The 14,630-nt window shown below is 38.4% G+C and overlaps 1 protein-coding gene across 1 annotated transcript in view; it reads left to right on the top strand.

Moving 5' to 3' along the window:
* LOC106052732 (uncharacterized) overlaps window positions 1-14,630 on the top strand; it is a 39,591-nt gene that overhangs the window by 3,564 nt on the left and 21,397 nt on the right. The window contains exons 4-9 of the mRNA XM_056017664.1: window positions 1,033-1,121; window positions 2,987-3,160; window positions 4,330-4,464; window positions 8,898-8,953; window positions 9,580-9,708; window positions 11,233-11,417. Coding sequence (XP_055873639.1) covers window positions 1,033-1,121; window positions 2,987-3,160; window positions 4,330-4,464; window positions 8,898-8,953; window positions 9,580-9,708; window positions 11,233-11,417 — 768 coding nt within the window. The remainder of the gene's footprint in view (window positions 1-1,032; window positions 1,122-2,986; window positions 3,161-4,329; window positions 4,465-8,897; window positions 8,954-9,579; window positions 9,709-11,232; window positions 11,418-14,630) is intronic.

The raw sequence follows: 14,630 nt of genomic DNA, 5'->3' as shown, positions 1-14,630 counted from the left end.
GGGTGGGACTTCGGAGAGAGAGATTGGTGAAGAGTCAATTTCTCATCCTGGCCACGGATAAAAAGCCTTTCCTTGGTCAAGTGGTTTATAAAAGGTATTCGGAAAATCTGGAACCATTAGGAAATCTGACACAAGCAGCAGATGGCCTCTGGAAGAGACTGCATGACCTGCATTTCTGACCCTGAATGATATTTCAACGTATAAGAAAAGGCTGTAGCTGTTAAGTAGTATTGGTTAAGTTCCATGTAAAATGTTTAAATTACATTTTTTAAATTTATAGTTATAATTGTAATTCAACCATATCAAGTTTAAGAAAGCAATTATCTAAGAACCCAGCATTTAAATGGCTATGAAGCTAACCCTTTCCCTGCAGAAATATTATTTTTCTATATATATATTTTAAATTCACATTGAAAGATATAATAGTATATAGCCATTTCTTCCTTGATTATATTAACTCACTCCGTCTGTTTGTCCGTCTGTCTGTCCGTCTGTCTTTTTGTCTAGTCAAAATCCTATTTCTCCCACTGCCCATTCTCGGATCAAGTTTAATTTTTGGAATGTTATTCATTGTTAATGACAACACATGCATCCACCAATAGGTCAACCAGTTACTTAATCAAATAGTCGTAATTAATTAAGTTTGTATACACTGAAAAGGCACTAAGCCTAGCTATTATGTGACATATGTCAACAATTGCACGGTGCTCTCCCCCCAAAGCGCGAACGGGCTCTTGTCGACATGCAATATATCAGACGCATATACGTCGCTAAACCAGGAAAGTCATTGATGCTTTTTCATTCTATATAAGCAATGTTTTTCTAAAAGTATTGTATTTTTGTATATCTAACTGGTTACAAGGTCAATCTTTTACTTTTTAATTTTAAGAACTTTTTAATGTTCTGTCTTATGTCTCTATGAACATCTGACCCATAGATGTCCATGTTCTTTTCATATCCATATGTTTGTTTTAAAACGTCTTTGCTATTTTTGTTTATTTCTCATTATTTTTGTTTTTATATTTGATAAAGGTGTCTATTAATTACGGAGAGACGAACTTGGTTAAGGGGACACTACAAAGTACGGAGCCTTTCAACTATCAGATGGAATTGAAAAACATGTAAATACTTGCATATACGTTTTTAAAGTTTTGTTAAATCTTTTATTAGATACCGAAGGGCGATAACTGACTACTTCAAAGTTTTTTACTCATCCTTTAATATCTAGTGATGAAATCTGTTTTGCATAGTGTTTTGTTGATTACTATAAAAACAGAAAGTAGTTCGACTTTCAGACCTATCTATATGGTTGGTAATGTTAAGGTCATCTGTTTATTTGGTCGACTGTTAAGGGGCAGGGTGTCATGTGGACAGCACAACGACCAACAATCTTCCCTTTCTCCAAACAAAGACAGATACCCATTAAAATTGGGTGGACTCAAGGACCCCTAAAATTCACGAAATCCAATATCAAGATTTGAACCCAGGATCCCAGATTCCAAATCCAAACGTTTAACCACTCAGCCACCGTGCTCGCCAACTTCTATGACACAGTAGTTTTTATGCAGGCTTGAGGAGGATGAAATAGGATTGAGCCCTCGAGTTTCAATTCAGATCGTTCCAACATCTTTGTGGCTGAGTGGTGAAGAGTTTGGCCTCCGAACCTGGGATCCTGGGTTCAAATCCACAGAAAAAAAGAAAGCATGAAGATTTTTTTGTTAAATCTGACTTTACGTTTTAAATCTAAGACCATTTTATTTGTATTCATACGCTCATGGTGCGACACTGGGCACCTTATTCATGTTGTCTTAAACGTGGAAACAAGGTCATTTCATAAAGCTTTTATCAACTCTGTGATTTATGAGTAATTGGCTATTTATTAAGTTTATATAAACTCACTCTGTCTACCTGTCTGTATGTCTGTCTGTCTATCTGGTATACCGTTTGTACACGGTATTTCTACAACACCCAATCTCGGATCAAACTGAAATTTCGCTCTATTATTTATTGCACCTGACAAAAAAAAAAGGATTAATTAAAAAAAAAAATAGTTCGTTAACTATCAGTAATTAGTTGTGTTATTTTTTTGTGTCTGGTATCGTACAAGGGAATGAAATTGTGGCAGAAATTGAATTTCTTTCCTTTAAATAATTTGTTTTTTAAAGGTGGCTTGGTTAAAATTTGAAACTAACAATAAATAACTATAAAACCTTCTATTTTCATAAACACTCCCCTGGCAATACTGGCCAGATATGGTTTAAATAGGCTGTAGCCTTCGAGTTCAAATTCAGATTGTTTCCAACTTTTTTGTTTAGTACATTCACTTAAAAGCGATCTGAGTTACCTTCACCCAAATATCCCCATCTTTCTCACCCCACCCTTTTCCCAACTGCCCCCCACCCCCCAAAAAAGTGATTGATTCATTGGGTAATGATAAAACTAAAAGCATGAAATTGCGCTAAAGAAATACAATTGTTAATAATATTTCTATAATCTTACAGGTTTTTTAAATGTTAGTCTAAGTCTATTATTAATTTAATAACATGACTGTTTCAAACTGTTTGATACAACTACCCTTAATATAAGCTTTTTTGTGAAAGTACTACCTTGAAATACATGCACAGTGTCTAGATTAGAAATGACATGAAGAGTCTGAGGAGACCAGGTCGTTCAACTTTTATTTTTAAATAAAAGCATTTCAAGTGCGATCAAGTTAACATTCACATGGGCATCTTTCCCAGATGGTCCAGACAAGTGATAGGATCCTAGCGCATCGAGAAAGCTAAAAGCTTGAAATTGCGCTAAACAAAAAACGATTGGTAAAAAAATATTTCTACTCTCACAGATTTATTAGCGTTAGTCTAGATTTCTTACAAATTAAATTACATGACTGATCCAAACTAATTGATACAATTACACCTAAATACACGCTTTTTTTTAAGTATCAATGTGTTTTATGTTTGTTTGTTTAAATTCTCATCTCTAGACATGGTGCGAGTCCCAAGCAGTCCCAGGTGATAAAGCCATTCAAAGTGATTAGCGACGAGACCTGTCCGACAGCGTTGACCGTCTATGTAATGGCCAGCAAAAAAAGCATGGCGTCTTTTCAATCTGTGCCGGTGTCCTCTTGGGGCAGGAAATACGTAGTCATGACACTAAAGTAAATTTGTAAGCTATTGTTGAGCTATTTTTTCAATACTTTTATTCAAGTCACTCCTTCGTGGAGGGGGGTGGTGCGCGAACGATGATTTCAAAAACGGCTCTATTTTCTTAGAAATTAAACAGTTGTACATCGCGAGGGAAATAATAAATCTGTTATTAGAAAGCTTGTATTTGTATTGCAGCGGTTCTCAACCTTTTAAGCTAAGCGACCCCATTTTAGAATCCCCCAGTCTGCCGCGACCCTCCCCCCTCCACACACACACATACAGCAATGGAAGAATTGACAATAACGATCCATATTTTCGATGGTCTCAGGCGACCTCCTGGCAAATCGTCAATAGACCCCGCCCCTAAGGGGGTCGCGACCCACAGGTTGAGAACCCCTGTTGTACTGGCTTATCCTGTATGTCCTTCTAGTAAAAATTTGAACAGGACTTTTCTCCCTTAACCATTTTCTGATCAAGTTAAAACTTTTTCACAATTATTCAATTACGAAAATACATCAACCAATTAAAAAATTGCCAATGAGTCAATTAATCCCTGGTAATTTATTATTTTGACTTATGCCGACAAGGAAAAAATAATAAGTCACATGCCTGTACGCGGTGACTGAGTGGTTAAGCGCTCGGTTTCTGAACCTGAGGTCCTGGGTTCGAATCTCGGTGACGGCTGGGATTTTGAATTTCGGGATTTTTAGGGCGTCCCTGAATACACCCAACTCTAATGGGTACTTAACTTTAGTTGGGAAAGTAAAGTCGTTTGATCGTTGTGCTGGCTACCTGACACCCTGCTTGTTAAACGTTGACCATAGAAACAGAAGACCTTAACATCATCTGCCCCATAGATCGTAAGGTCTGAAAGGGAAACTTTACTTTTGTTTTTGTTTTTTTACTGTACGACGCAGCAACGAGCTATTGGTCTCCGCAGCCCACATGCTGCAACGTCGCAGGTCAGTGGTGAGGCCTTCTATAACAAATGGTTTCGGTCCAAAGCGTATGCCACACGACGGGCATGTTTAGCCATGGGCGTAGCCGGGGGAGGGGGTGTTTAAATTCCCCCCACCCCCCGAAAAAAAAAATCCAGGCTACGCTCATGTGTTTAGTTATAATCATCGGTTTGACTATTTTGTTACTTATAAAAATGTCCTAAAATTTCTTATTTTTCAAGTCACAATCCATCGGTCCAGATCTTTACAGTTGAGAACCAGCAATTATGGATCAACATGCAGTGTTCAAAGCCATGTCACAAGTTCTTTAGCCCTAAACTCAAAGCCTTTACTAACGGAAGCAATATCATTAGCAGGTTGGTTCCAAGATATTGTTAGCATTTAAGTTTTGTTACTCTATTATTATTATAGCTTTTATATAGCGCTACTTTCATGCATATAGCATGCTCAGAGCGCTTTGGTCCAATCTCATTTGTGGACCAGTGGGGGGAGGGGGTATCTAGGAGTTTGTTTTCCGTGCTGCCTTTAGGCGCTCTGTAAAGGCAACTCTGCCCGAGTCGGGTGTCGAACCTCGAACCCCCTTCTAGCCAAGACAAGCCAAGTTCAAGTGCACTTGGCCTCTCGAACACGCTTCCCACCATTCAAATCAGAACATCATGTAACCTGGAAACAGAACCTTGAATCTAGAACGCTAATCTAAAGATACAGCTCAAACGATTTTCCAATAAATTTAACTATTTATTTATAAGAAGAGAAACACTAGCTCGTTTGTCACATGAAGAAACTCTGGTTTGACCATTATAATTTTTCAATCTAAAAATAAATCCTATACTCTTAAGCGATTAAGCGAGCAATTCTTGTATATATATATAAATATATAGTCCATCGTGGTTCGATGATGACCACTTTGTCTTCCAGGGGATCTGAGGGCTTTGCACTGGGGTTTTATGCCTCCTCATGTGGCTGGTGAGACCTATGTGAACCCGGAATGTTCTGCTGCACACTGGAGCTAGTGTCATTGGCCTTGCTTTTCTTCTCTGGCGTTTTTCTTCTGCCAGCGTTGTTCTCTTTTCCTCAACAACCTTTGCGCCAGTTTTCACAGTGCGACGCCATGATGCTCTGTCATGTGCAGATCTTGTGTAGTGCCCCAACGGTCCCGCAAATCAAATGATAGGTGAAAGTGAATGTAAAGCTAGATGTGAACCTGGAAAAACTAGTTTCCCTTTCAGATCTTGTGGTCTATAGGGCAGATGATGTAAAGGTCATCTGTTTTTGTGGCCTACGGTTAACGAGGGTGTTATGTAGCCAGCACAACGACCAACCGCCGTTAATTTTCCCCAACTAATGTCAGGTACCCATTAGAGCTGAGTGGACTCAGAGGCGCCCAAAGATTCCAAAGTTGAAAATCCCAGTCTTCACCAGGATTCGAACCCGGGACCCCGGTTCGGAGGCTAATCGCTTTACCGCTTAGCCACCGCGCCTCTACTGGCCTAACTGATGTCTTATAATTGATCTAATTGTTTTGAAAAGCTCAAATCTCTTATTCGAATCCTCCAAAAAAAAAAATGTATGCTTTGGTGTCTTTGGTTTACATAAATGAAGTTTACAAGATTACTATTCGTTTTTTAGGTTTTAAATTAGGTCTATTTTATAATGCATACTAATTAGCTTTTTCTCTTAAAAACAACTGCTTGCATAACTGGTTTTAAAAATTAGATTTTTCGATTTCAGAAAAAAAAAAGTTCCTTGCATCAGAACTTTGAATGGTCTAAAATATTGTGATGTCGGATTTTCAATATCTTTTTTAATTTACGAGATCTAAACGGGACAGACGAACAGACATTTCGCACAAAACTAATAACGTCTTTTCACCTTTGTGGGGGCCGCTAAAAAAATATTGAAAAACAAATGTAGAATAGGGTCTCTTAGCCTTGTTTAAAGGCATTTCTATAGAGGTCTTAACATTAAATTGTAAAGATCTGTTTTAACAAACACGTACTCTAAATCCACACCAGTCCAGTCCTCTTCCCCCCCACCCCCTTTTGCCCGTTCGTGAGTTAAATATTTACACACAACAAACTTACAAGGACTCGCGTGTTGGATGAGGGTTGTGATGACACTTACACGGCTGATGTGCCAGACACTGGATGGAGGAGACATTGGGTGGTGATGTGTAGGCTGAGGTGTAGCCTCTTTCACTCAGGTTTTTAGAAAAATACCCAACTTTTAGCTGTTTTTGCACAGAAAAATACCCAGATTCTTTTTTGCTGTCTCTAATCGTTAGTATATTTAATTTTAAAAAGTTGTTTTAGTTTCATTGAGACCACGGTAACCGTATTCTAAGTAATAATGTTTTTTTATAAAAATTTACATCTAGAATTAGCGCGGGGCTTATGCAAGTTCTGTGGGCCGCATAGGTTGCATTGGCCTAAGGCCGGCCCTGATGATATGCAGCTCGCGCTCAACGAATGTTCGTTACGCTGCCGTCTCTTTTGGTTTACCTATAAACCTCGGTAAAACGGAAGTCATGGACATACGGTATCAAGCTCGCACTACAAACATCGTTGTTCTGGCGCAATGGTATGAACTTCTTATAGTCCGACAGTCACGCTGGGCAGGGCACTTATCCCGTATGGGGGACGAACTTATGCTAAAGGCAATGTTTTATTTTTAGTGAGTTGAAAGGTGGTCGGCGTAACAGAGATGCCCCACAATAACGCTTTTTTAGAATACTAACGCGATGTTTTTAAGTCTCTTAGGAAAAAAAACGCGCTATTTTACTTTGTTACAAGGTTGTCACACCATTATTTGTTTGATAGCCAGTGACATAAACTAATCGGGAATCAAGGGATACACCAATTTGTTGTGTTTATGATGTGGAGAGTTATGAATTATGGGTAAAAAAAGTATTGTTCTGGGAGTTGACCGCATGGTCAGAAATCAGTAGGTACCTTGGTCATTGAAGTGATTAAATGCACAATATGATTTTGTGATGATCATAACTAGTTGTGTAATTTATTATAATTTATATATTTTATTGGATTTCTGAATTGATTGATGGAATCATATTATGTGATTATTGAGGCTGGACTTTCCAGTGAACTGTTATTTTATAAGTAATAAAATTGTGTGTCTGCTACTTATCTCATTGCGTATTGAATCTACACGTTTGTTGTGCCATTCTAGTTACAGTACTCAGTAGTAGACATACGCGACAAGTAACAAAACAGTATTCAAGTGAATGAAAACATCTTGAACCATTGCATAGTAGACATCTTAAGATGCATAAATAAATGCCCCACGACAAAGGTGCACCTTTTGCCCTAAAACGTAGAGATTTTGCATCACTTGAGTTTTCGTAATAAATCCATACTGAATATACTAATTATGATACATACATATTAAACATAAAAGAACAGCACCACCAGGAACCAAGTTTCTAAACGAGAGAAAGTAGTGAATTAAATGCGACGAAAATAAGGGACTGCGCCTATTAAGGCCCGAACCAGTGGCCCTGAAAACGATAACACCTCCTAGCGATAACGCACTAAGCCAGCGGTTCTCAACCTTTTATGCTCGGCGACCTCTTTTTACAATCCACCACTCTGCCGCGACCCCCCTCACACACACACATACAGCAATAGAATAATAGACAATAACAATCCATATTTTCAATGGTCTTAGGCGACCCCTGGCAAATCGTCAATCGAACCCCACGGGTTTCGCGATCCACAGGTTGAGAACCCTGCACTAAGCGACCCTAACCTCTAGAATGTCGGAATGTCCATAAAAACATTCTTCTGGTCCAGTGGACTAGAGTCATTTCGCTCGTATGCAAATTACCACCCCAGTGGTCAATGGTCACATGCCATTTAATTCATTACTTTCTCTCATTTAAAAACTTGGTCCCTGGTGCTGCTGTTTATTTATGTTTAATATGTATGTATCATCATTTGTTTCAGCACCTAGCTTCACCTCTATATTTGAATATACTAATTGCAATGTTAAATGTCAGAACGCAAACCGTTTCAGAAGTTACACTACAAAGACTTTCTTCCAAGCCAATAATACGCAAAAGATGCAATGTAAAACGTTACGACGTGAGCTGTGGTTTTTTTATACTGTTGTTGGGATTTAAGAGACTTTCTGTTCTAATCGCCATGCACTTTTACATTGAAAAGTAACAGAACGAAAAAGCAACAGTTCAGATTGATAGTCTTTACTCGATCGTTCATTTTCGTAATTACAAAAATATTTCCTAAATCACCTCGGGTATATATACTTCCTTAACAAATAATTCATCCGAGCGAGGCTCGGTCACCTGGTACTAAATGAAATTATTTTGTCTACATAGAGAACTAGATGAAGATCCAGCATCGGTTTTGAATGGAGCATTGAGTTCTTAAAAAGGACTAACGCTTTCAGGATGTCCCAATGTATAGCATTATCGATTCAAGAGTTTCATAAATAAATGTTTAGATAAAATTTAGCGAATAGTATTCTAAGTCTAGATCTGGAAGCCTGTCATCGGAGCATAGTTGTATATTATAGTAGATCTATATATTCATCTAACAAGGATTCATTGTCCAGGGTGGTGGTGGGGGGGGAGGGGGGAAGGGGGATGGTTGTATATTTTTATATTTTTTTTATCACGCGTAATAGTCTCCAGTCTTTAATGTAACATAATTAGTTTTTAAGAGAAAAACAATCGATCTAGATATGGTATAAAGGAGGTAGAATATTGTCTTTTTTTTTTAATTGTGTAATGTTAATTTATTTTTTTTTCCAGTGAGCAGGCCTTCACAATATCGTTTTGTTTTCAAGACTATCACGGGAGCTTATCAGGTATGTGCGAGTCTCTTATACTGTACTCTTACAGCATCGTAGTGGACACGGTCGGCTCTTATTATGTTAGAGCTATTAGGACAGAGGATGTACAGATCAATCTGTTTCAATGGCTGCGGTTGAAGACGGTGTCATGTGACCATCACAATCTTTACATCCCGGCGGAAGTCAGGTACCAGTAAGAATTTGGACGACTCAATGACGTCATAACTATGCCGAATCAAATCTCAGGCTTCATTGGGATTTGAATTTGAGTCCTCTAGGTTCTGAAACAAAGCGCTTTCCACTCGGCCAAAAAAGCTATATCTGGGTTTAAAAAACCAAATGTGTATCAATAGATGGAGTAAAGGATAGATAGATAGACAGACAGACAGACAGACAGATATATATATATATATGTGCCATGATTTATCAAGATTGGTTAAACGGTTTTGATTTCTATTCGTAACATACATACATACATACATACATATATACATACATACATACATATATACATACATACATACATACATACATACATACGCCTTACTTTCTATAGATAGATAGATAGATAAATGTAGAAGTTTATGTAGATAAATATGTAGATTTATATGTAGACTTTCATTTAGATATATACACCATAGGTACGAAAATCCATGGTGAAAAGCCTTTAGGTGTAATATCTGGGAATTGTCTGGCCAAAACTGAAATAGAGAATTGCGATACTCCAGGGAAATTTCATGACGCAGCAACTGACGGAGACTTAGCCACAGGTATGTGTAAAAAAATGTTGGGATAGAGAGAGAAATACAGAGGCGTAGCAAGAAGGGAGAAATCATACGAATAATTAAAGCCATTAAAAAAAAATAATACTTTAAAAAAAAAAGCAAATTCTATTTTATCAATTAGTTTTGATCAGTCATGTAATTAAATTAGTAATTAGCCTCAAACGACATTCTATAAAGAGGACTAATTAAGCTTATACCACCACTTCTGTCAAGTACTATTTCTTTCACTTGGAAAGGGGACTAATTCTTTCCCTCGTTTAAGATACCAAACAAAGTGATGCATTACCAATAGTTAATCAACTAATTGGTTCCTTTTTTTTGTTAGTTTATTCGGTGTTGTCAGATAAAAGAAATAATTGTGCAAAATTTCAGCTTGATCCGAGATTGGGTGTCAGGGAAATACAGTGAACCAACACTAAATCTAACAATGCTCTACTGGATAAAGACATCAACAACAGGATAGTCCACGCAATTGGCACCATGTCAAGACTGATAAAAAGAGTGTGAGGACAATACCTTGCTGTCTGGTCGTGCGGTTTGCGCGCTGGACTGTCGTTTGGATTTATCGATGTTCCCGGGTTCAAACCCTGCCCGTTCCCATCCCCCTGAGGTTTGGACTAGGAAGTAAACTATCTTCAACTCTGAAGGAACACCCGAAACATGTCACACATTTTACAACAAAACAAACAAACCAAAGCCTTAGTCTATCGTACCTGTGTGATGAGCACTCCGCTATACGGAAGTAAAACATGGTCAACCTACTCATGGCAGAAAAAAAAAACTAAATATCTTTCACCTCCGATGCCTAAAGGCGAATCTTTAAAATAAGGCGGCGAAATAAAATAAAGAATGAGGAAGTGCTACGAAGATTACGGTGCCAGGACCTTGGCTGTCTTGGTCACTGTTAACGAATGCCTTTAGGTCAACTTTCCCAAGACATTCTGAATGATAATACAACATAAGGAAGGAGAGCCGCTGGTCGTCCACTTTTAAGGTATACTGAAGTAAGCAAGTGCTACATGAAGCTCTTCAAAATCGAAACCAACAGCTGGGAAAAAGTGGCACTGGATAGATCCACACGGAAAACGAGCCTAAAGGAAGGGCCCTGGTTTGCTGATGCCATTTACATTAGCAGAAAGAAGGGTGAAAATGCAACGGCGCCTGGTGATGACATATGCCCAACCTGTGACCGCAGCTGTGTATCAAGGATTGGCCTCTTTAGTCTCACAAGAATTTGCAAAGGGAGAAGATATATTCTAGACGTAAAATGCCACTGAATTTGTACGTTCGCTTAATCAGGAATGTTTCTCGTTGGATCGGGAATGGTGCGGGGTAAAAATGTTACTATTTTTGTTTATATTCATCTCGAATTTTTCATGGAAAATGGAACCCCTGTGAACACGGGTCTCGAAAACGGCTCTGATGATTTTCCATTCCCTCTGTAAATTCAATAAACAGGTATTGTGCATAAAAAAAAAATATTTTTGAAATTTTTTTTTCTTTACGCAGAAATGCTGATGCCCTACCAAAATTTTGGGATGGAATTCATTGCCATCACCACATCTAAACCTGGCATGAGGGACACATCTGGAGAGAACCAGTTATATGCACTGATGCCCAGTACTTTTATTACTCTAGACATGAAAAAAAAGACTCGTAACGTGACTATGCGAGACGCTGGTGTAATCTATTCCGTAAGTGGACGGTGACTCCTCATATTTTTTTTCTTTTTCTCTTTTCTCTCTCTGTCCGTCTATCAGTCTGTCCGTCTGTCTGGTAATAAGTGTGCACACGATATTTCTCCCACACCAAATCTCGGATCAAGGGAGAAAAAACCAACAACTTCGCCCTTATAATTATATCTCTAAATAATGTAAAAGTTATTTCCCTTATTTGATATCAATATAATTAATTACCAAAACTTAGTTGACTAGTTCCCCTTTCAAACCTTTTGGTATATAGGGCAGATGCTGTAAAGGTTACCTGTTTCTGTGGTCTACGGTTAGCGAGGGTGTCATGTGGCCAGTACAACGACCAACCGCCTTTACTTTTCCCCAACTAACGTCAGGTACCAATTAGAGCTGGGTGGTCTTAGAGGCGCCCGAAGATCCCGATATTAAAAGACCTAGTATTCACCAGGATTCGAACTCAGGACCCCGGTTTGAAAGCCAAGCAATTTACCGCTCAGCCACCGCGCCTCCAATAGACTTTAAAAAAAAATAGTTTTGTGTTTTGTTAATACTTTTTTAAAGTTATCAGATTGATTCAATAATGCGAGTTTGGGAAATAGCGTATACAATTATGTAAGGGGACCTAACCCCATTAATTTAGCCATATCTGTGAATACCGAAGAATTAATTTCCATTGTTGGTATAAAACAAAATGCATAAATACTAGTAATTTATTTTAACACTTTCTAAAAATTTATTAAAGTGTTGTCTACACCAATGAATAATTTTGCAAAGTTTCAAATTGATCTGAGAATTGGTGTAGATGAGATATCGTGAACAAACTTATTACCATCCAGACAGTATTCCATGAGATTTGTAACAAATGACTTTGAAACCTGAATCCAATTGTATATTTTAACTCAGCTTTATGCTGTTATATTTATATTCTAGCACAGTGGTTCCCAAACTGTGTTCAGCGGTTCCCTGGGGTCTTCAAGACGACCAATGATGACATTTTTTTATAAAATTAAAATAAGCCAGTTTTAGCGATTTGATAATTTAAATATAATCAACTCAACCATTTCTTATTACTAATAGCGTATGTCTATTACGTACTATTCTATAATGACCTAAACCAAAGATTTGGAAAACAATCTTCACTGGGATATTCACGTCTGGGTATTGAATTTTTAAAACCCTTTTACTCGTGGAGAAGCTTTGCTCCCCATCAAAGATACTAATGCAGGAGCAATTTAAATGAAATATTCACAAACGAGGAACCTAAGAATTAAACCAATTTTTAAACAAGGGACACAACAATTACAAAAACATATTGCATAGGTCGTAGACTGCTTTCACTTCTTCTTGTTTGGTCCAACATGGATTCCTTGCCGTATTGAACCTTAATAACTTAGACTTAGGTCCTCCCTCGCCTTTCGGCGCATTGGGTGGCAGGCTGTCTCCACTAAGATCTGTCGCTAGCAATGTCTGAAGCCTCCTCCCACCTGGTGTCCACTGTTTTGAGGTCCTCCATGAAAGTGTGGCGCCAGGCTATACGAGGACGTCCCTGTTTGCGCTTTCGTCGTATTGGCCTGCTGGTCATCGCAACTTTTGGTATGCGTAATTTATTTTGTCGGAGAACACGTCCCTCAAACCTCATGCGACGCTCTGTCAAAGCCTCGCGTAGTGTTCGATTCCTTATTTGGCATAGGATTTCATCGTTTGAGACCTAAATTGAATGAACCTTATTACACACACACACACAAATTAAAAAATTGTGTGTGCGCTTTGAATTAGGCATACATTCATTTATTAATATTATCAACCTCATCTAAGTCATTTTTATTATTTATTGTAAATAAAAATTAAATGATCATATTAGCTAACTTTAATAACATATATAAAATGCAGTTATTATTTAGAGCTTTTTTAGTTTGGGCTCGGTTGGCACTACAAAGTGGGGTCCCACGGGTCAATAAAGTTTGATAACATATACTCTAGAATACTTTCTTTCTACATGTCATATGTATCATTTCTTGTAGCAGGCGCATTGTTTATTATTGAGATGTCGATTTGTTTTATGGTTGTGGCACACTTTCATACAATACGTTTTTATAATTATTTGTGTGTACATCTCTTCCATCTTGTTATGACACTGTAGAGCAGCGGTTCTCAACCTTTTATGCTGGGCGACCCCTTTTTACAATCCCGCACTCTGCCGCGACCCCCCCCCCCCCACCACTGGCGGATCCAGGGGGGGGGGCGGTAGGGGCGATCGCCCCCCCCCCCACTCGGCCGACCCCCCCCCCCCCGAAGGGGGGGGCGGACGAATTTTAGTATAGAATTCACACAATTTGTATACGAATTCATTACTTATGTTAATAATATATACTAATTATTTATATTTCAACCTATTTTTAGATTATTTCGCCCCCCCCCACTCTAGTATGTTGGCCGATTTGGTGGGGTCGGGAGGTGGCGATGGTATCAATCCCGCCCCCCCTCATAAACTTTCGAGTAGGGGGGGGGGCGGTCCAATTTCTTTGTAGAAATCACAGCTTGCTAACAGAATCAATTACATATCTATGTGATTAAAACTTGTTATTGATATTTTAACCGATCTTTGTATTATGTCGTTCCCTGTTTGCCAATTTATCTCTACTGCCCTTCCCACCTAAACCTTTTGAGGGGGGGGGGGCGGTCCTACTTTAATGGAGAAATCATAGTTTGTGAACAAAATTAGTTGAATTAATATATAGATTTATATTATGTCGCTCGCCTTCTTGTATCTTGGCCGTTTCGGTGAGGTTGGGGGAGGGGGAAATTGCATGTACTGCCCTCCCCACTCTAGCCCTCTGAGTGGGGGGGGGCGGTCCTATTTTTGTGGAGAATCATAGTTTGTGAACAAAATTAGTTGAATATCTATATAATATAAGCTACATATAGATATTTGAACTCATTGTATATTATGTCGTACCACACTCTAATCTCAAATTTTATCATTAGTAAAATTTAAATGAAAAAAGGGTTGTACCAGGTGGGAGGGGCGATTCATGCAATCGCCTTTCCCCCATCGGACAAACCAATACTTTTTCTTTTTGTATTACAGTTAGGAAATTACAAAACAACAAGATTACAAAGAGAGTTTGTGTTACACAAACTCAGAGGCGGCCCCCGTCGAAGTCGAATCCCTGTCGGATCTGCATATTCGCAAATAATATTCAAGACGTGATTTAA

This window comes from Biomphalaria glabrata, chromosome 18 (assembly GCF_947242115.1).
Source record: "Biomphalaria glabrata chromosome 18, xgBioGlab47.1, whole genome shotgun sequence".
Lineage (NCBI taxonomy): Eukaryota > Metazoa > Mollusca > Gastropoda > Planorbidae > Biomphalaria > Biomphalaria glabrata.
This window is presented reverse-complemented; position numbering and strand designations above follow the sequence as displayed.